The sequence below is a fragment of the Micropterus dolomieu genome, linkage group LG14 (assembly GCF_021292245.1).
Source record: "Micropterus dolomieu isolate WLL.071019.BEF.003 ecotype Adirondacks linkage group LG14, ASM2129224v1, whole genome shotgun sequence".
NCBI lineage: Eukaryota > Metazoa > Chordata > Actinopteri > Centrarchiformes > Centrarchidae > Micropterus > Micropterus dolomieu.
This window is the reverse complement of record NC_060163.1, coordinates 6,346,784-6,371,013: the sequence shown is the minus strand read 5'-3', so window position 1 is coordinate 6,371,013 and position 24,230 is coordinate 6,346,784. Positions and strand designations below refer to the sequence as shown.

At 41.2% G+C, this 24,230-nt stretch overlaps 1 protein-coding gene across 1 annotated transcript in view; it reads left to right on the top strand.

The window, feature by feature from the left end:
* Positions 1-24,230, top strand: part of cacna1g (calcium channel, voltage-dependent, T type, alpha 1G subunit) — a 181,539-nt gene that overhangs the window by 26,432 nt on the left and 130,877 nt on the right. Inside the window, exon 3 of the mRNA XM_046068495.1 lies at positions 11,951-12,048. Within this exon, the coding sequence (XP_045924451.1) occupies positions 11,951-12,048 (98 nt within the window). The remainder of the gene's footprint in view (positions 1-11,950; positions 12,049-24,230) is intronic.

The following is a 24,230-nucleotide window of genomic DNA, read 5'->3' as shown; positions in this document are numbered from 1 at the left end:
ACTTACCATATTCATTTCTAGGATTTGGGAGTGCCTAACAGCGTGAAACACAAGGTCTGATGATCCCATAGTTTTTAAAATCATTACAAATATTAAGTTACTATCCAAACCGTCCGTTGTTGATGTCCAGAACAGTTTACACACCAACTTTCTGCTTTAACCATCACTTATACTTTCTGTATATTTGTGCACAGCTATTTTCCTGTGCAATTACCAATTATTGTGCTCACTTTTGTTTTAACCTCTAAATAAAGGAATTTGGCTGAACTGTTGGCTTGTTTAAAACATGCCCACTCTTTTTCTGGCCTGTAGTGATGCTGCCATGTTCCCACATCTCAGTAATCACTCTGGTGACTACAGTGTTATCATTACTGAGTAGAAATAATGGACAGAACTCCAAACAAATGACAAAAGTTATATTAACTGGAATTATCCTTTACGGTACCAGACAGGCACTTTGATTGCCAAAAGTCACTTTTTTAATATAATTTGACTTGACACATCTTTCATAAATTATAAAGCGAATAGCATTCTGCTACAGAGGTACAGAATGAAAATTGTTTTCCTAATGCAGTCTAAAGTCAGATTAATCTATTCACATCAAGATTGACACTCCATTAGGAAATCTGTTACAAACAAGTATATTTGCCAATAAAAAGAACCGATTATACTCAAGTGTAAGCTCTAGATTGAATGACCTGTTAAAAGAGCGTTTTCATTTATTTATGTATTTATTTATTGATTGGTGCCGTGGAGCCCCGGTCGATAGCTGAGGGAGTCTAGAGTGCACCGGCACTTACTGTAGCAGACAGGGTATCCTATCCATAGTACATCGATCTGACTTAACACTCTCTCTGTGGCTGGATTCCTCCTGGAGAGTGACAGAAAGGATAACTGAGGTGATGAAGATGGGGAGCGAGGAGGGAAAAGGAGGATGAACAATAGATTGACAGAGACAGGCAGACAGAGAGAGGAAGAGAAGCAGAGGCAGCCGGGTCGATTGCTTCATTGGACTCCCTCAATATGTAACCTGGTCTGATAATTGAGGACTGACAACACGGATGAAAATACTCAATTTTGGTTGTATAGGTCAGGTAGGATAAATTACATTTGGCTGCTGTATCATTTTTAGGCTTTAAGAAAACAGTGATTAAATGGGTCAGTTATAGTATGTTTCCCATATCAATGTACATACAAAGAGTCTAAACCTGGCTACAATTTTTTTCTCTCAACATGAAATATCCCATGCAAGCATTTTTTCCACGTTTTGAGATTTATACCTTAACTGATCTCCTGCAGTACACTTTTATAATTGCTGCTATTATAGCATGTGCAAGATCAGCATACTTGCAATACATAAAATCATTACCTTTATCCAGTACCTGTATACTATTAACTCAGTATAAGCAATAGAATAGTGGCTCATGTACCTTTGTGGCTTCATTAACATAAAGCAATGTCTACCATTGACCCCTCATGTTAAGAGTTTTGAGCCGTTCAAATATTTTGTTGATTTTTTAAGAGCCCTGAAGAGGTGAAATTATGCAGCATTAAAGTTTACAGCTATGCTAGCGGCTCTGTGGGGCTGTACTTAGCACAGTGGTGCTAATATGCTGATTTTTTTTTTAATCAATGTAATGTTCACTGTTAGCATGCTAATGTTTGCTACCATGCAAATGTACTGGATGCAAAATAGAACTGGGACTGAGACTAAAATATACAAGAACGCTTCAGTGTTTTTTTAGTGCAAAAGCTTTGAGAGTTTCTCAAAGTAATGAATGTTTGAAGTATAGAAAGGCAAAAATCTGTCAACCTGCAATGTAATTGCTCTCTCCAAATAAAGAAAAAAAAGAAGCAGAAATGTTTTTATAGGAAATTTGGTCTTACTGAAAGAACAGGCTGGCAGAAAGTGAAGACCTTATTTTGCACCCATCATCTTGACTATTGTCCCAGTCATTTAAGGTAATTATATGACGGTATCATTATTAATTTTACCGCGATACATGCTTATTTAAAAAGCAAACTTAGCACCTTTAACTGTCTTTAAATATTCAACACCTCCTCTTGGATTTCAGACCTGTGATTGAGTCACACTAAAGGAAGTGAGAGAGAAGGAGAGAACCTAATCCTGAGTGTCTTCACCTTTCTTCTCTTCATGATTTATTGATGCCACTTTGGATCGGCTCCAGCCTAGTTTAGGGGTCAGCGCATGGAAGAAAGAGTGTAAGGATGGAGGCGGAAAGGCGAGGGTGGTAGAGATGTCAAGAGGAAGGGACAGAGATTAAGAGGGACAGAGATAAAAGTGGGAAAGTTATAAAAATTATTAGTATTTCTCCACTGGGAGCACATTGCCTTTAAGTCCCTTTACATTTGTTATGTATTGTGCTGCACAGTTACTGTGATTTGAATTAGACAAGGGCACAACTGTGATGCTCATGCTGCATTCACTTGAGTTGGGAATTGGGCACCTTAATTTAACTTGATTGTTCAGGTTTTAACTTTGGCAGAATCTTTTAAGCCACGATGCACACGTTTGTGGATGTTGTCACATCTCACTCTCGGACAGAAAGCAAATAAGCGTATTTGGACGTGGAATTATTCCTTTCATTTAAAAGCAGAGTCAGAGAGTGATGTAGCAATCCAGAAGAGTGAGCGAGGACACAGACAAGGATACAGCATCCATGAACAGTGATGGCCATTAAACAAACTGTCTACTGTCCAGCAGCAGGTCCCTCGCTCCCTCCCTCCCTCCCTAGCACTGTACAGCATCAGGACTGGGCTGCTGTATTTTCTTGTCCTGGGTGTCCTTATCCAGCTGGGTTCTCCTCCATTAGCTAGATTATCTCCCCACTACAAGAGGGTCAGCAGATAGACCATAGATTAGCAGTCAGAGGGAGGGAGTGTGGGAGGGAGGGAGATGCTGGAACGATAGAGATGAAAAAGGTTGAGCGGAAGTGTGAGCAGAATGTTTTAGAGCTTCACAGGGATGTATTTGCATGTAAAACTGCGACTGTATTACCAAGCAAAATTACAATGTAATAATGGAGGGGATCCTCCTGCAGCCTCTGTTGATTCACCCCGTGTTCCCAAATTAAATCCTACTTTAATTAATCATTGGTGGGAAGCCCTCTACGTGCACAGAAAGTGAATACGCGTCGAGTGCAAGCCTTCATCCTCACAATGGGCCTACCTGTGTTGTATGTAACGCTTTTGTCTGTCTTGTTGCCAAGCATGTAGGTGATAATGAAATGATTTGGCTATCATGAAGTTGCTTATCACCTTAAATACTACCACAGAATAGAGGGATTGGCAGTGCTTTTTTTAGCTGTGAGCAGGGCGTTCAGACTTCCTGACAGTCTGCATAAGGCCATAAAACCAGAGGCTGACTGGGATAATAATTCAGGCCGGCCCATCTCCATACTTTTGCAACAGACCACAGACACTGTAGTCAGTACTTCTGTTTCTTTCAAAAACAGTAACATATCTTTTAGTTTTAACACTACACACAAAAATTGCTTAAAAACATCCACTGCAGTTATCAAGGCTACTACCTGGCATTCCCTCACAGCTCTGATTGGACTTGTGTCCTGACCCTTGCTCGTGAACATATCAGTAATTTTGCATCTAGTACAAATACTAATTAATTAATTAAAATGTAATCAGTAACATAATCCAAGTACTGCAAAATAAAACAATGTAACCTGATTACTTGTAGTTACTTTTGTATTACTTTAATACCAAATACGCAAATAAAGACAAGAGAGTATTAAAGATGCGTTGTCTGCTCAGTGGATTTTTACAGAAACATACAATTATATCCAATGAGTCATTAAAACTGCTCAGAAGATCATTGGTACCCATCTCCCGTGCATCAGTGATATCGTGAGGTGAGGTGCCTACACAGAGTCCAAAGGATACTAAAGGACAGTACCCACCCAGCCACAGCATGTTCACCCTGCTGCCTTCTGGGAAGAGATAGTTTTCCACCAAGCTGTCAGACTTTTAAGCCCTAATTCATCCTCAGCACTGCTGTAGCAGAATGTCACTAACCTAACCATAACCTGTTGTATGTTGAAAAACTAAATCTACCTACCTATAAAATCTCCCATTCCCACGAAATCAAAATCGATGTTTAAATGTTTTTATATATGCCCTGCACTTGGCCTATATGTCATAAGGCACGATCTGGCCCATCAATGACAAAAATGTTGTTTAGTAGGTATTTAGGTCATTTCTTGGAAAATGATTTTAAAATGTTGATGAATCATCCTGCACTGGGGGTCCTGTATTAATTTAGTGTCCAATGAAAAGCTTTCTTAATGTTTCTGGGACTGTGCACCGCTGATTACTGCACAAAAGCGTATTTAATGTAAAAGATTTTCTGTTTTTCTCTCTGATGTTTCCCCCGCTGCTCTACCTCAACTCTGTGATTTACGGAGTGTCCTGTGGACAGCAGTTTTCTTTTTGCTGTAGCAAGTCAGCTAACTGTTGCTAACTATTACTAACTAGCTGCCATCATCTAAGTAGCTCAGTTAGCCTGCAGTGTGTGTTTGTCTGAACACAGTCTCATTAGTTGACTCAGCCGCGGCTCACGCTGCCGTGTTCACTCACTGAGACCTGGTATCAGTCTTTTATAAATGTACCTGTAATCTGATTACGTCTTATTTCTGTACTGTAACAGAATATAGTTACTTTATTTTTGAACCATGATTACGTAACACCGTTACATGTAATCTGTTACTCCCCAACCCTGCCTATAGATTGACTGTGCAGCAGCTTAATACGGCCCATATTCACATTTATTGTTAATCTGCAACCTTTAGTGACTTTATGACAGGAGACAGGAGAGCAACTAGGTCTGCATATGGAGATGGATGAATTGGTCAAACAAACGCAGGGCTTATACCCAGACCCGTCATTTTGGGATTAATCTACCTATTTTGTCATTTAGCTTTGAGGACGTGTTGTGGTAATTTAGTAACTATACGGTAGTAATTAAAGATGGGCAAATCAACCTATTCAGTCCTCCGTTCGCTCATCTGGGCTTCGGCTGCTGGATAGTCAGATGACACTGTTTAGGGAGCGAATCAAATGATGCGTTTTAGTTGCAGCGAAAATGACGCCCTTGCTTGTTACTTTGCTATTGTGAACACTGGCAGGATTGGAAAAAAAAACCGATCATCTCTGCAAAGTACTGGCATCATGTTACTGGATTTGTGGGTATTGAGGCTCAGAGCTGAAGCCTCTAATTTAGGCTGGCCTGTGACGCTCCAAGAAATAAAAAGGTATTCTCTGGCCAAAGGATGTGCTTCAATTAAATGTAGGTTCTATTGAAGCTAATAATGTAACAACACATACTGTAAGAATTGTGAAAATCTTGAATGGGTATTTGTATTTTGTAAGTGTTTTTGTGTTTTAATCATCAGTTACATAGATTTACACAATTGCCATACAGAACGCTTGTCCCTGATTGGCTGGATGATGTACATTACTTTCAGGTAGATATTCATTATGGTATTAAATTTTTATGAAAGCTGGAAGAATACTTAGACTTTAGACTTTGTTGTGCCCAAGGGGGAAATTCCTTTTTACCGCACTGTACACATCCGACAACAACAGCACACACTACTATCAGCAGGATACCAAGCACTGCAGTTCTGAAAAAACAACAAGAAGAAGGTCCCTCAGGCATTAGCATATTCACAAGTAAAGTGGTTTGTTGAGTTTGAATTTGTTTGACCTGGGAACAGTTGGTTTGGATTGAACTGTTTTATATGCAGGGCAGACACAGTGACTGTCACATTTTGCACGCATTTTTGTAGACGTAGTTGGCTACAATTACAAAATCATGAGTTTCCCGGAGGGAATGATAGTAAGCGCGTAGCTTTATTTCTGTTTTGAATAATTAATATGTGCTGCTTCTACTGATGTCTTTTGTTTTTACTAGTTCTAAACAAACTGTACATCACTGCCCCTTAGACCTTTAACAGAAAGTGGAAGAGTCTGCAACAATGGGGTCTGGTTGTTTCCCATTAGGACATGCCAGCTCTGAAGTGTCCATGAGCAACACTTGTAATGCCTGCCCTATGCAGACCTCTGACTTCTCTGCTTGCAGGCAAGAAGAAGGAGAAGTCCCGCAGAGTGTCTGATTGTTGCAAGAGAAAGATATTCAGTAATCTACCGTGACTGTGAGGAATAAGTTGGTTAACATTTGGGTTAGATAAGCAGCAGAGTGGGTTGATGACAGAAAGTGTTGCTGATGAAAGGATTTTGATCTGATTCAGCATGAAAACAGTCCATCTGTCTGTTCTCTGCGGGTTTTCCTCCCTCCACTTCTCCCTAATGATACTACATACTTTTGCTTTAACATGATCAGACGCTCATCATTAGCTGTTGACCATGCTGTGACCTGAATAAGATTTGGTTTTATGGTACACTTACTGTAGCGTTTGCACTTTAACAATATACTGTGTACATATACTGTACATATACATACACACGCTAAAAAGCACCTCCTACACACACACACACACACACACACACACACACACACACACCCAAAGAGCTATCCATCAATCATGCATTTGCTGAGGAACATCTAGTGTGACAGCTTGCCTGTCACTGATGTGGAGGCGAAGATAATGTGAACAATATGTGACTAAAGGAATATCCGAGGAGAGGACAGATGACTGGTTAGTTCATAAGTGATAAGTGACAAAACAGAATATGATGGAGGAATGTGCAGCTACAGTGGTAAGGAGGTATAATCCAGTAATCTAATAACAAAGTCATTATTTACTATAATAACAACAGTGGAGCAACTCTTCGACTGAGGATCAGTCACCTGGTGTGACGACTGGAGATGAAAATTAACTCAGCTCTGAGACAACGGTTTGATTCCTAAATAACTGTTTCCTGAATGCAGTGTTAATGAATATGACTCAGTACTTAATGGATGAATGATTTCACTCCAGGGTGTTATTGTTTTGTATACAAATGTTGAATATGGACAAATAGCCCCAAAATCATTACAAAATTAGATCTAGTTAGGTTGGCATGTTTAGGAATTAAGTGTGAGGAAAAAAAAGACATCATCAAAAATTATAAAATGATAAAAGAAAATGATGATGACAAGGTATGAATTTTAAGATGAGGTTACTAGAAACTAAATATCAGTGTTATTTAGTGGCTTACATTCATTGGGTTGAAGCAAATAAATAGCTTGTTTTCAGTGCTTAATTAGTAAATTATTAGGTGCCGTAGTGTGTGAAATGTGCCGAAAATAATTAAATAATTTATGATCAAATAATTAATTAGGTTATTTCACGCGCATGACATACCTGCACATTGTTTTAAACGGCGAACAGAAACCATTAGCTACCTAATCAAATAGTAAAAAAGGAAATCCATTAGACTTACCTCATTAGGCTGGATGAAATCTTGCATTGTCTTTGTGTAGAAGGGCAGTGCAGTGAGCACACTTTAGAGGTGATAAAACGTTTTTTGTTTTGGGGGGGGGGGGTGAGTTGTTGGGAGGTGGTGTTTTTTTTTTGTTTTTTGTACCATGTGTGACAAAGCCATGCTTGCAGTTTAGAGAACATTCATGAAAGCTTTTTAAATTGTTTAAAGACGTATTTCTTTTCAGGATTGATGAAGCTAGGCTAGCAGCTTCTCCCTGCTTCTAGTCTCAACGCTACGCTAGGCTAAACAAATCTTGGATTCACATCACTCCTCTTACTCTGGGCAACCACGCAAACAATATAAATAGCCATATAATTATCGGACGATCAGTGGGAAGGGAAGTGCGTCGTGACTGCTTTACACACATTTTGCTGCCGTGATACTGACAACATTGCGGAATACTCCAAGCCATTTGTCAGCTTGCTGTGCAGTGAGAATAGGCCCCAGCTCACCTCATCAGTTATCCAGCAAATTTATTTCCAACATTATTTATCATTTCTTCATTGTTAAAACAAACTCCCCAGCCTCAAATCGAGCATGAAAACTGAGGCGGCTCCATAAAAATTTGTCAGTTCCATTCATCCCTTCTCGGTCCATCCATCATGATTTGCATAAAAATACAGAGATGGAAACGCAGCCAGGGGAATGATGAAACAATATACACTCGCGAGTTTCACTTTATATCTGTCTCACCATTGATTTCCTCTGATTTAGCTTTTTGGTCCATCTCTCAGTCATCCATTCTTTCTTATTCATCTGGCAGATATAGGGGTGGACTGACTTGGACAGAAAGGAGATGGACAGATACAGACCGATAAAGGTTTGGTGAGGACAGAACGGGTTAAACATTGGACACTGTTCCAGATTCCTGAGCTGCCTTGCGTACTTTTCCTATTATAGGTCTTTCTGGGTGGCATTATGTCGTATGTGTGTGTGTGTGTGTGTGCGTGCGCAACCTGTTTTTGAGGCGATGTAGCTGGAAAGCTATGTATCTCATCATTCATGTGCCTGGCTTCTTTGGCACAAACACACATTCACCCTCTGCGATAAGAGCGGACGAGCTAAGAAGCAAGCTGTCTACGAGGAGTGTGTGTGTGCTTATGTGTGTTGTTTTGTGGAAAATTTATGTCTTTGGGTGTTTTTTATTGCAGGATTTATATGAATCTCATTACATTCTTCTGCAAGTTTGTCCTTGTAAGGATCTCGCCATATCAAGATGTGCACAAGTATCATATCAGAGTGCGCGTGACAAGATGTAAAACTGTTTTTCGTCCTCGAGTCCGTCCCCGTGTGTAGACTTGCTTTGTGTGCTTTAGTTTGGGAATTCTCCTCACGCAAACTCCCCCCAAGGTTGGGCGTCCCCCGTTCCTCTCCTGCTTCTCATTTCTTAGTCCGCCGCCCGCTGCCCTTCCGTGTATCACCATCATCAACACCGGCACAGACTCTGACGAAAACAGCGCACGACTTCCTGTCGTTTCCATCGTTTGTTTGATACACTCCATTTCTCCTCGGCTGTTTCTTCATTCCAGATGAGACGAGATGGGCCAGTTTTCACTGAGCACACCGAACTTCATCTGGCTCTCATCAAGGGCAGCAAGTGTTTTTGCACGGACTATTTTTCAACAGACATCATTCATCATCCGCTTTTAAGTTTGTTTATGTAACTCTGTCTGACAAAACATTGCCCTAATATTTGTATTATATTGCTCTGGGGATTTATAGAGTGTCTATGGCACTGAAACATGAGTTTTCCCATTGGTATCCTGTTAAAAATTTCCCATGGGGACTATGCTATTCAGCACTGAAACCATGGAGAATGTATTGTATGTTCTCTATCTCCTATATCCTGATAATCAGACTGCCGTTTTGCTTTCACTTCATTATTCAGTCTGACATCTTGTTCATATAAGCCGTTGTCTGTTGTTATTTTGACCTAACTAATCAATAGTGGCTGATGTATTTGTTCTGTCAACATCATAGCTGTGGTGGGAGCAGTTAACTCAATAGTTTGACATTTTGGGAAATTTGCTGTCTTGCCGATAAATAACTCAATAACTCACTTATATAGTAGATTTAAGGTTTCAGTAATAGTTAGCTTAGCTTAGCATAAAGACTGGAAACATGGGGGAAACAGCTAGCCTGGCTCAATATGAATGTAACTAAATCCACCTTCCAGCGCCTCTAAAGCTCACTACTTAACACAATATGTCTTCTTTATTTAATCTGTACGAATGCTGTAGTGTAAAACTAATTGTGGTTTTACAGAGGGGGTTATGGTCAGGTCTATTACTTTGGCCAGATGCAAAAGAAATAGTCCTGTAGCACGGATGTGATGAAAATATGGACTCCAAAAGAAGAAATATGAGAAATGCATTTACAATCATTTCTGTCAGACATTTTACCACTGCCCAGCTGTGACCACTTTTTTTTGCCGTATTTGTGGCCATTTTTGCGGCTGTGGCACACACAGATGAGGTCCTTGTTCATAATCCTGCCTACAAATATCCGAACGGTTTCATAATTTTTAAATCCAGGTAAACCGTTGTAATGAAGCCTTAGGTGACGTCTTAAAACATCCTGTTTTGTCGGACACCAAACGAGACGATAGTACAACTGACAAGCTGGACCCAGAGACTAGTTGGGTTTTTTGCTTGAAATTTACCCTTAATGATTTATTGATACATTTTCTGTTGATTTACTAATCAATTAATTTTTCCAAGTCTTATAAATCATCATTCATCCTCATAAATCAATTCTTTCTTGCATAACTGCTATGTTAGTGTATGGTGTAGTACCCAATAGTGACTGTCCATCCTTCCATTATCTAACAGCTGGGGGGCTAGAGCCAATCCCAGCCGACAGTAGGCGAGAGGCGGGGTACACCCTGGACAGGTTGTCAAGTTCATCACAGGGGACAGATAACCATACACACTCTAATAGTGACTGTACTAAACTTAATGTTATTTTTCATTGGTATTAACTTTAATAATCCTGTTGGGACTAATAGTTTGTGATAGGGTATTTATATATCAGTCCTTTTCTTTTTGTGCTCCCAAAGTGGCTTTTTTTTTGCAAGTTACTCCTTCATAAAAGTGCCAGTTGATTCCTTCTGACCTGGCTGTCCTTGGCGGCCATTACAGAACATTACACAGCTGCCGATGTGATGTACCTGTTCCCAGGGACTACCAGATACTGTTAGCCCCGTGTCTCTCCACTGGTGATGGGAGGGCATCTCTGTGCTATTCTGTTAACTGTTTACCTATTTACCATCTCTCTGTAGCCTGCTGGCCATCTGTCAGCTCTGAGCATGTGTGTGTGTGTGTGTGTGTGTATATACAGTGTGGGAGCGAGTGTGTATTCTTGCTTTAGTGCTGCTCCGGTGTAACAAATCAGAAAAGGCTTGTACTGGGACACCTGAAAGTGTTAAAAGAGAGCACACACATTCATACATTCATTAGGGGAGTTTCTTGCACTTAAGGTGACCAACCCAGCAGGCTTGTGTGAGCACCTGCACACACACACACACACACACACACACACACAAACACGCACATACTGTCCAACATGTGTTGCAAATTTGTCAGACAGACAGTCTTGGAGTCGGTGCGAGGAGGGAATTCCTTCATCTGCACGCCCCTTCAAGCGGCACATGTGCTCAGCATCTGCTCCCCACACACACACATACACACGCACACACACACACACACACACACACACACACACACAAGGAGAGAGTGAGTGTGAGCAGAGATGCCGATAAACACTGATCAAGAAACAAGAAAAACGTTTCTGCAGGCATTCCACAGTCTCGCTCTAAGAGCTGTCCTTCCAACCTCCCATCGCTGCCTGACAGAGCCTATAAAGAGCTGCTGGAGAGGCTGCTACGAGTGTGTGCCGTCTCAAGGTTACAAGGCAAACTGATGCGATGCTGCTCTTTTATGCGCTGTGTATGCCACAACCTCCTCTCAGTGATGAGTGATTCACCAGCTCTTGACGTCCCAAAGGGGAAGCACATATGCCGCTTGCTCCTTTGAAGGTCGATTGTGCGAGGGTGCATGTGAATGTATGCGTGTGTGTTTGTCAGGCACACAAACATTGCGTGTATGCCGTGCTTCATATACAATCACAAAGACACGCACTGCAGTGTGCGTGCGTGGTGTTTCTCTAACTAGTCTGTTAGTTGCAGTCCAATGAGCGTTGGAATGAAAGCAAATCGTTTGCCAGAACACATGTATTGCAGTCATCTCTAAAGGCAAAAATGTAAATGTGATTCGGGACATTAGAGGATTAATTACCGCTTGCCCAGTGAGAGTGGGAGAGCATGTAATACATACAATATATAATTGGCTACATAATATTGCCCTTACATTTTCTGTGTTTTTATTCCCTGATGATCGAGTATGTTCTGCAGTGTGATAGCAATTATATTATTTGGTATGTTGTTGTTGTATTTACACATATTTTCCATCTTTCCCTCCATATGTTGCAGGATGTTGGAGTACTCCCTCGACCTGCAGAATGTCAGCTTTTCAGCGGTGAGGACGGTTCGCGTGCTGAGACCTCTGAGAGCCATCAACCGAGTCCCAAGTGAGTACAGACCTTCTGGCCTCTCACACTTCAGCTCTCTAACCAGACTCTGAATCCCAGAACAGTCCGACCTCTAATATCACAGCAAGTTTGACCTCCTCCGGAGACAAAAACACTTCTTTGAAGTAAAGAGGTGGTTCTCAAACTTTTTCTGCAACGCCCCCCTTTAGAAGCCGAAAAACATTCGAGTTCCCCGACTCCAGCAAAAGTGGATTTCATTTTTAGCAATCATTAACAGCACGGTATTTAAATAAAACAGATTCAGGTTAGTATAACAGCCTTGCTTGCTTCCGAGCCCTTTATTTTGTTTATGCCACCACATGAATCACATTAATGCAACTGTAGGTCTGCTCAACATCTTTGCACCCCCTGCAGTGGCACTCTGCCCCAGTCAGTGCAAGTTTGGGGTTTATAAAACGGATGATCTTGTTGTGGCACATCTTCTAGCACTTGGCATCTAAATAAGCAGACTTAACTTTTGAACACTGCTTTGTCTTAATCACCAAAATGGACTACGGGATAGTACAAATACATACATAGTCATTCCAGACAGGAGTTTCACCACTATATCATGGCTTTGGACTGAAATGCATTTTAATGCGGAGCAGACTACTGATTACATAATGTAAGTATATATGTTCTGGTGTTTGAGCATTGGTAGTGTGATGGAAAAGTAAGCACATAATTATTAGTGGTTTAATGTGTACATCTGTCGCAGACTACGAGACTACACAGAGCCGCCTGTGTGTGTGTGTGTGTGTGGCTGTTGTCAGTTTCTGTATATGCATTTTCTCCAGCCAAAACACAAGACGTGATGTTATTACCATGACAATAAGTCGCCACTGTCAGTTAGTGATCATTGAATGTTATAGCTAATGCTAACAGCAAATGTCGTTCTCAAATTCTGCAATAAAAAAAGGACCTTTTGGGGCTTGATACAGAAACACTAAACATATGTGCTCTTACTGCAGCTGCTGCAAAGCCTCTGACCTTAAAGCAATAGTTTGATATTTGGGGTATTACACTGTAGCTTTATATTTACATTCCGCCATGAAAGTGGTATCAACTCACCTCAACTACAGTCACAAAAGTACACAATCTCATGACTTATGACAAATGTAGTTCTTCACTAAGGCGAAAGGGCTCCACTCAGTTAATCTATTCCCTGAAACTTTAAGCCAGGCTTAATGCTTAAGAGTGTGCACCTTTAAGACACATCATGAAAAACAAATCCCTTTGTCAGATGCTCAGTGTTTGACATTTGAGTCTCTTCTCTGTCTGTACACTTTGTTCCCAGATCAAGAAGATCCTTGCCTCAGTTTATTAGCCAAACAGATCTTGTGCTACTGGCAAACCAACACAATAACAGGTGGCAGTAAAAAGTGACGTGTCCCTTTTTTTTAATGTGCACTTTACTTCAAACTGATAGTTTGAACTCAAGTGTACTGAGTTTGTGTTTGATTGAAAAGACTTATCTGACATTTAGGAACTTATCGCAATTAACATGGAATGTCTTGCTTCTTAGGATTTTTCGGACTTGGCAGCAAAATCTATTAGCTGTCTAATTTTACCATATCCTAATAAACTGGGACTTCCTCTCCTCTCCTTGTACTTGCTGTAATTAGTGATCATGCAGGTGGAGTGAATTCCTACACAGCAGTGGAATGTAGGTCAGGGACAAGCCGATCCACACTTAGCATTCTGCCTTGACTGTCTCTCTGTGTTTTTGCTTCCCCCAAGCCAGTCAGCTTTGGACTCACACAGATTTATATGCAATTTTCCAACTCAGTGCCTTTTATTAAAGGACTGTAGTTCATAGCCACACTCGCACAAATACACACACAGACTATTACACTTGTATATCGTGATGCAAACACACAAATCCCTGGGTTGCTTCCTTCATCTGTCATCCTCCCCCTCCCTTTCTCTTATACACACACATATTATCCTAACCCCCCAAAAAACTTCCATACTCCCCACCCCGTTTCTTCCATCAGTCTCCATTAGAGTTTAATCAGCACAGATTGAATTTCCAGTGCACGCATTAATGTTTAAATAAATCATAAGCATTTTTATACTCACCCAGCGGTCCTCTCTGTGCATTCATTCTTACCTTGATTCTGCCCCCTGCAATGCTTTCATTTAAATACAGACCCTAATTATGTCATTAGCTCCTCAATTGCTCAGATGAGATTGCATGCAAACTGAGCGATGATCCTCTGGACGTGTGTGTGTGTGTGTGTGTGTGTGTGTGTGTGTGTGTGTACATGCAGGTGTTTACCCCCATGTGGGTGCATGAATTGGACATCAACCCCCTCCCATCTCTGTGTCGATGACACTCCCACACCTATTCTGTGATCTCACCTTCTTGTCACTCAAAGCCAACGTAGAGGTCCACTGCTCCTCATTAGGCCACACACACACACACACACACACACAAACTCAGAGAGCACACAGTCATGCACACAGGCCTGCTCATTAGGCATACAGCCATTCCTCATCCTAATCACAGGACTAATAGTGGCATTAATGTGTGGATGATTTGGTCTGGTTCAGGCCCTGCGGTGAAAAGGGGGGGGTGGGGGGGGGCAAGCATTTGCTGTGGTTGATATCTGTCTTCTGCCCCCGCCCCCCACGCATTCATGCCTTCAGCCTAATGAAGTCCTACAGAGAAGCTTGCAGCATTCATCATGACTCTGGGTGGAGATGTTTATTGTGGAGTTCAGGCTATTTTGAGGCACACATCGCTGAATTTGAATACATGGGTGCTTTAGTTATTGGATGCTGTGAATTAATTTCCTGCATGTTGCACTGGATTTATGGCACCGACTAAGGTGTTTTTTACAGTTCCATTATTAAGCAGTTGTTGGGATGGTAAAAAACAGGGTGGGAAAAGGTGAAAAGCTACAGCTTGCCCTTTCAAAGTTTGACAGGTATTGTGAATGGGGATGACATAGATGGGGCAGGATAAACAGTTGTCTCAGTGCAGCAGCACTGAGTCATGTTCATTTACACGGTCATCGGTCTTATTCCTAATCCTAACCCTTTTCCTAAACCTAACCAAACTGCAACCATTTGGCAACGTTAACCACATAGGTGTTTCATAAGGACACCGAAGGGTACCTTGTGTACCAAATACTGACGCTTTGTCAGGCTTTCTCAAAGTGTTGGTATTTGACGCCTTGGGATGAGAATGTGTTGTCATTTCACAGCCAATGTGGACAGTTGGAATGATTACAGCGACCGATGATTCTTTAAATGTACTGCACAAAGGGGAATGTGAGTATTGTTTTAAGACCGACTTTAAAAAACTGTCCCGTGCCATGCCTCGAACCTCGAGTGTAACAAGACTAAAAGCGTAATAAAAGGCTGATGTTTTGCATGTTAGCCAAGCACGCCTAGCATTTAGCACAGCTAAATAAACCAAAATACGACTACACTTTAGATGTAGTCCTCTGGGGTCTAGGCTGTCACTGCCTTCCGCCATGTTTTCATTGACCCAAAATAGACCCATGCTGCGGCTGCGGCTGTGCGCCTGCACCTGGGAGACCGTTGCTAACTTGGTTGATGCTGGATAGTATTTACAGTGAACGATTCAAAGTGCGGTAATCCAACACTGTTTAAACAATAATTCAAATTTGAAACAGTAATGCTAAGCATCTAGAATCTTACCGTGGTTTATCATGAAACTGTTTCATCCCTACTCCACTGCAGCCTGAAATGTAAGCCATCAGAACCTGGATCAGCAGATGTCTGCGCTGTCTACAGCCCAACATTGGTCTTTTCTACCACACTGTTACCTCTTACCTTGAGTCTGTCTTGGAACAGAAGGCTGGAGCTCATCTTAAAACACACACACACACACACACACACACACACACACACCCTCAGACTTGTATTAATGAACACAATGTTCCTGGGCTGGTGTCCACGTCCTGGCCTCTGGCATTGATTGATGCGCTAACATGGCAGTCCTGCCAGTGGAAGTGACAGATACATTTCGCAGGCTTCATCCACCGGCTGCCAACAAAAACCAAAAATCCCAGGCTGTGTCACCATCACATCACCACCCACCGTCTGCCATCTGATTGGCTATTATGCTCACGTCCGCAGGGACCTTGTACCAGGCCTGTCATTGGCTACATCAAGGCGGACATGACAACTTGTGACATACCTCTCTGCGGGTCTTAATATTCAAAGAGAGCGGCTGGTCACTTGTGTGTCCAGAATACAGTATGTTTTCCTGAGTGACAGAAGAGGATCCCCCTCTCTGGAAGGAAAGAATCATTTATTGGACTCGCTGCTCATGGCATGGAAACAGATATGGTGCTATGGCGAGGTTGTGTAATGAGTTTGCATGGGTATGAACATGTCTAGTACACGCAAAGGGCAAAAAAGAAAGACACATTCTAAATCTAGATTTGCAAAATTATTGAGAAACCCAAACTGTGAAGCAAAGTGTGCTTCGGCTAAGTATTAAATAACTGCATACTTAACATTTAGAATGTATTGTCAGCAAATGCAATTGTTGTGACCTTGATTCAACTGCTATAGTATGCACAAGAGAAGAGCTGCTTTAATGGGTTTTTGTTTCAGGCCTCCGGGCACTGAAACCTAGAATACTGATGTTAGAAGGCTGAAATATAATTTTTCTGTTTGTAGGAGTAAAGGTGCCATTGTTATCCACAGAGAAGGAAAACTTGTTTTTGTCCTAAGGCTAAAGTGACACCTTTTTTTCACTATCCAGCAGACACTGCTGTATTATTATTATTTTTTTTACAAAGAAACATATTTTTGGAATAGACAAGGACCTCAGGATGACTGCTTACCCGCCACAGTGCCTGGTTTAGTGGCAATACCAGCCAGCCGCAGTCTGAATTTGCAATTCATTATTTTGCCTGCTGACTAGGATTGTTTTCCCACCCTGGTTATCACCAGTTCCTAACTGCCAAGACCTGCTTAAATAAAAGAGGAACTGGACCGATTTGACACGCAAAGTTCTATTTAGTAGACATGGGATGTACCGTTCAGCTTGTGAAAACAATTGTATGATGTCTGTATGATGTCGACATCTGAGAAAATATTCCCTGATGATGTTTTGCTTTCTCAGTTTGGGCTTAGATACTATACGTTTATAGCCAGCATTACCAAATGTGGATTTGACAGGCTGCGAGGGTCTAATGAAAAGGTTATACTGCATTATGGGAAATGTAGGAATTTTAAAGCTTGACCCATACTATGGACTAAAAGTCGAATATCTCATCCATGGCTGCTTTGGTTTACCAATCTTTTTAAATCAGTCTCTTGTGTGTACCCAATTGCCAAACCCGACCCAAGACCCATTATTGTTGTGTATTTGGCCCAGTGCTGACTGCGAGCTTACCAGGATAATTAAAATTAATTATAATAACACATTGGCTTTATTGGCTTTCTCTTTTGCTTTTCCCACTGGGCACTGAGACATTTCTTAATAAATTACTTTGTAAAAAACAAAACATGTGGACAGGAGGAAGGCAGTGGTGGCCCGTTGCAAATGAACAACAGGATAAAAGATCAACATGCGTACCCCCTCAGAGTTGATGAGTGTTGATGAACCTTTCACATTTGAGCGAGGCAGTGTCAACTGATAAGCCAGAGGCAGCAGTCAACAGGTGATTATCGCAGGGCACAAACCCTTACACACACACACACACACACATAAACACACTCAGACACATCTCTGTTTTAACGAGGCCAAGCCCAGAATAGCCTTTGCACGCTTCTTTGTTGTTTAGCTACATGTGCCCTTTTCCCCAAAGCAATATCCAATTGGCGCACACACTCACACACACACACACACACACACACACACACACACACACAAGCAGTCTTCACACACACTTCCCTCACACTCAGACCTGCAACGCATGCACATGCAAGCTGTTTTATTCGCGAGTGTTTCATCCACGCTTTGTTAGACCTGGAGTTTGAATAGCGCCTGGTTCATACACACTGCCTTGTACTTCTGTCCAGATAAGCCCCAAAGGCAACAACAACACAGCATCATCATCAACCTCGCAGCTCCCTGTGTGCTCATGCCCTCGTCCTCCTATAGCACATTATCTACAGAGCCTCATTACTGTAATTAAAGAGCTGGCAAAAATGTCCTGGCTGCTATTCTTCACAAGGGCCACAAGTCACCCCTTGTCTGCTTCTGTTGTACTGTGATGTGAGCACGATGAGGGAGAGCCCAGAGGAGTCAGGGGATGCGTTTAATCCAGGGGCTCCTTGTTTGTGAGTGGAGCTGAAGCAATAAAAGACTGATAAGGTTAGAAGGAGTTCAGAGGAGGAAGTTGTTTCCCAGAAGCAAAGAATGTCACAGAGTAATCCCTGCTCTTCACTGTCAGTCTGCTTGCTGCTATAAACAAAAGATCTTTATAGGAGAATCTCCATATGACATGAAAACCCCCCACAGCTGTTGTCATGCAAGCAATATTTTGTTGCATGAAAAGAGAAGAGACTCTGTTTTACTCGTAGTTTTAGTACAAATTCATTTTCAGTTCAAGGGTTTAAGCTGCTGCAGTCTCTTAAAGCTTGAAATTCAGTTCTTTGATCACTTGGAGTCGTGCTGTTGTACAGTATTCCCAGGTAGCCTGAAGACAGGTAGGCAACCATCTCCTCAACACAGCTGTGATTTGTCAGAGATTTGACTTTAAGCTGTGTTAAGTGTTGCTTTTGTCTAGATCTGTAAAGCTGTGGAGGGGTGTTTTTTGGGGGTTGTTGAGAGAATGATTCAATCCAAGTGGGATGTTGTGGAAACAAAAATCTGTATTTTCAGGGAAGTTTAAAATTACTTTATTTGCCTTGTATATCCAAGCATGCATAGAACAAGTTCTAAATATGTCCGTACAAACAAGAAAATTGATATTTATCAAGCAAGTGTACTCTTTACGCAACCAACAATTGTCCATCTCTTCATGCATGCACAGACTGAAACGCTCTCAGAATCCCAGATATGGTCAGCCGTGTCCCTTTCCAAGTCCTAGTGGCTACAGGGACTTGAGTTGTGGAGAAAAGTAGCAAAACGATAAAGAGATAAAGAAAAGATAAAGAAGAAAACCATCACAGACAGGGTTAAGATACTGGAGCAATTTATGTGTTTCCTGCATTGTTACAGATGGTATTGTAATTTAGATTTTGTTCAACAAATTTCCACTGATAATACACTTAATTTGTTGTCATTATATTAGTAATTACACATGGTCAAGGTCAAGGTCAAAGTTTATTTATAACATGTATGTATAACAAGTTTACAAACAGTCACTACTGCCCCAAAGTGCTGTACAGATACAGAGAACAGCATAAGATAAAAAGCATAATAAATAGCCGAATAAAACCCTTCTAAAACAGAATATGCCAAAAACAATAAAAACAGACAACAGATAAAAACTATACTTAAAAACAATAACAGCAATAAAATGTCACAGCTCAGCATGAGTACAATTAGTCCACAAGTGTTGTGATGAGCAGAATTGGTCATGGTCTACCGAAAGAACAATAATAGGGTTAGTTTGAAACGATGCCAAGCATGTTGTACCCAGCAATCTTTATTGTAGCTAAGAACTCTTGCTTCCCATAACACTAAATGAAATTGAGTGAAAGCAATGTGTTTCATTTGACATCTCCACAAGTGGCTTGTCCAAAGATAAACCAATAAAGATACATCGTTGGAAGAGATTAAAAACTAATTTCACTTGAAGAATTAAGTACATGTTACAGTACACAAACTAAACATTGGGTACTACTTTGGTGGAAAACTTTTTTATTGTTGCACTTTGTGACCGTTTCAGCCTGACAGGCTGGCTTAGTTAAATTGAATTAATGTTTTATTATTCATGGTATCAAATACCAATTATGGTATCAAAATGTAATATTAATTATTAACGCAGAATGATTAAAATAGATTGTCATTAACAGATCCTCTGGATCTCTGATATGGAGCCACAGGTGCTCAGCGAAGTAGAAAATGACAAAAATGAAAAGGCATTAAAGGCATAGTTTTATTCTGCAAAAAAAACTTTTCTTGTTTCCAGATAAAAACTAAATGCACATCATCGGGAAAGACTTTTAGTTTTGCCCCCATTCATCATGAGCTGAAGACTTAAGGCCTATTTCTCTCAAATATTGTTCACAAATCTATGTTAGTGAGCACTTCTTCTTTGCCAAGATAATCCATCCACCTCACAGGTGTAGCATATCAAGATGCTGATCAGACAGCATGGGGATTGCACGGTTGTGCCTTAGGCTGGCCACAATAAAAGGCCACTCGCAAATGTACCTTTACCTTTAGGCCTTTTGTGTACGTAGAGAAAGTCTTAGATCTTTGAGTTCAGCTCATGATGAATGGGGGCAAAAACAAAAGTGTTGCAGTTATAATTTTGTTCAGTATATTAATTGGGGTACAGAAAAACAAGTAAACTCATTCGGGCAAATAAAACAGCAGGTAAACAGTTCAGATGGGTTCTCTGGTCTCTTTTCTCTCCATCAGTTTTCATTTCTCTGCATGTAGGCTACTATCTCTCCGGGTCACATGACTCGCTTATGGAGAGGCACATTTCCATTTCAGGGACGTCTTCTCATCTCCGTCTGGAGTCGCTGACATGCAGCTAGTTACCATCCACTCGGGGGCAAAATGAGAAGAGACGCAGGTGTACACTGGCCCTCAACTCAGAAAGCCCATTAGTTCACAGTACACAGATTACAAAGCTGGCTAGGCCGGAGCTGAACCTGGACAGGAGAGCAGAGGAAGCAGACCTAATCTGCCTGCTAACAGATGGCTCCCCGATTACACACAGCCACCCGCCTGCCAGCCATGTTGGAATGGAGTTGCCGCCCACAGCGAGGTTGGAGAGGGCACGCAGGCGGAGGAGGAGATGATTGTTATTGAATATGAAATGTCGATCACTTGGAATGAGCACGCTATTCAGGTCGGGAGAGGCCCAGAGGATTGATTCTCTTATCTGGGCAATAAACAGAGGTTCTTTTCATGATTTTCATTTTTGCCTCCGTCACTAAATGAAGAGTTGTCCTTATATATGGCTCTTGTGCAGTTAATGTAGTGTTTGGCACCTTGATTTATACCTCCATTAAAATAATTGTCAATCTTGTCATAACCACCATATTTTATGCCCTTATACCTTAGGCTATATTGCTTCCTTGCTGCCATCTTTAGCTGGCCTGTTTCGTATGTCTAATAGCCATAGTTAAAATTGATATGTATTAAAATTAGAAACGACAGGCAATTAATCCCAACAAAAAAAAAAAACAATATAAATGACAGATTTTCTACAGACCAAAAAGTATTGCTACCATGTAGTACACATATACTTACAGGGCATGCAGTAACTTGCAGATGTACACATGGATGTAAATAATGCAGGTTCCCTTACAAATGTTGCGGGAGAAGAGAATGCAATCATCACATTTGTTGGCCACAAGGATACTTGCAGTGTGTTATAGTGTGAAATACTAAGTGTAAACATAACTTTCCACACAAGGAAAATCTACAGGGAAACTTTAAAACTTGTAACTTACTGAGTGTGCTGCAGCATGAATTCCTTCTTACTAAACTGTTCATAAATTTATCCCTTTTACCCTTTTTTTCAGTAGTCCTTACCCCTTGTGTCTGAAACATGTACAAATCTCTTAAGTCATTTTGGCTTTCTTCCTTCTTAAACAACATTTGGATGCATTCGGATTTGACTGACTTTCTTAAACTTTTAATTTTGATTTTACTGTTTCAGGTCACATTTGTTTTCCGTGCTAGAAATTTTGATGTTGTTTTATATGTTTTCCCCCATACCTCCAGATAAGACGCATAATATGGTACTAAAAGTAAACAGTATAAAGTGTTTAGGACATCTTAAGTTTTAAACATTGTTAAGTGCAATGGACTTAGAATATTTGATTTGACATTATTTGTATTTGGCTTCCAACACAGTCTTCTAAATTTAGAATTCTCTTTCCATTGCAATCATACATTAATTTTCTGAATTTACAATTTAACAATGATTATGGATCACAGAGAAAAACACCTCAATCGACTTACTTCCGTGATCATTGCTGACACTGAAACTTTTTATTTAGAAGAGTCAGAAGACTGTCAAATTCAAATCCTGCTCCTTTGTGCGATAAATGAGAACACGTGTGGCAAGGGTTCTGTGCTGTTCCCCATGGGTGCTGCTGTCGGAGATGTAAATATCAGCACGGGGAATTGTAAGCATTAAATTCTCATCGCCACTCCGGATCGCAGCGTGTGACACCAGTCAGTGTGCCTCGGCCTGCAGCGGACACTAATCCCAGCTGTTGTCAACTAACTCAGGAACAGCTAAGCAGCATCCTAACAGCTCAGCACAGTACACTTTGAGATGATCGCTTGAAGAAGCTGCTGCTTAGTGTGTGCTCTGTGTGTGTGTGTGTGTGTGTGTGTGTGTGTGTGTGTGTGTGTGTGTGGGTGTACAGTCAGGAAAAGTGTGTATGGGCTGCTCTTACTAGAGAGAGAAAGATGAGCATAGAGTTGCTTATTGTAGGCAGAGAGTGCGGTCGGTCTGTGTGTGTGAACCTCCACACTTCTGTGAATGTATCACGCTCTCTTTGTGAGTTCAAGGTTATTATGTTAAACGGGTGTTCTACCAAAGGGCAAGTGGCAACAAATCGTCACAGCCAATGACTCGCACTGTTTACTTAACTCGCTGCATACCCGCTCGATTACTTCTCTTCAATCATGACATGAGGTTTCTCTTGTAAACGGCACTATAGAACAGCATTTAATCATCTTTTCACAGTGCGATTATGAGAGCTTCAGAGAGATATTTTCTATATGACTCTCGTCTCACTGTTATGCTGGTAATTGAGTATTGCATCCAGCGCATATTGTGGCAGCTATTACACAAATTGAAATAACTTGAAAACAGTGTTTGTCAAGAGTCTTGGATGCCATTCAAGAGTTTCTGTGTTCCCACTGCTGTCACATTCTCCCCAGCTGGATTTCATGTTCAGATCTTTCCCTTTGAGAGAATGACACCATGAAAGACACACGCGTGTTACCTTGCAGATGCTCCTAGCTGTCACTCACGCTCCTGGCCTTCAGTATTACCTTTGTTTCTCGCCTCCCTTCATCTCCTCTCTGCCTCTCCTGGCTGTCTTCTCCTAGTTTGTTGTCCATAGCTTCGCATATCTGCAAGATCCTCCTTGTTTTCCTTCCATCTGTCAACACCCAAAGTCTCCGTCTCAGTGTGTACCCACACCCAAAATCTTTTTCCGAATCTATCTACAAATATGAAAAAGTCCTCATGCAGTTTGGCGAGCTACTCCCAGATGGCACACTATAGATGAAAGGTGGTGGAACGTGGATGGGATTTTATATTCTTAAACATGCCTTATAAATACATGTGTTTCATTTAAAGCAACAACTCCCAAGCAGAGCAGGTTTCAATGAATACCACCGTATGTAAAACCCAACAAAACACTTCAAATACACCTATTCTGGAAAACAATGCCATGAGACCTAATTTTCTCAGATGACACAAATACATATAGTAAATATTTAGTATTTTGAATGAATGTCATTATTTACTACTTGAAAGTGCAGGGTCCATAGGGAGGACTGAGGGATGTGGGGGATGGGGGAGAGGGTCGAGGGATGAAGGGGTAAGGGTTGAGATGTGATGGATGACGGGGTGAAGGGAAGAAGGCATGAGGGGAATAATTGGATCCATGGCTGATGAATATAGGAAAACCAGGGGCCACTATCTGTAGGAGATCCCACAGACTGTTTTATAGGCTGCTTTTATGTTTGCTGTGGTGATGTGGAGAAACTCTTGTAGGCCATAGCGAAATCATCCTACAGCGACTGATCAAAAGCCTTAGGCTATTGTAAGCATATGTCACAGCCGTTAAAATAAATGTGTATAATTTTTCTTATGTGAGGCTGAATATTATGTGCAGTTTGGTAGGGATATTGAAATACTAAATTTTAATATGAACGTAGGCTATTTATTAGGTTATCTGGTATCAGATAACTAAAAGATATCCTGGGTATGTTGAACTCGCTTCGTGGTACAGGGCCCTGCTTTCTGTTGGCGGGAAGGTGGTGGGCATCGGTGGGAGCTGCGACTCTGAGTGGGAGAGCCGTCTTTTCATAC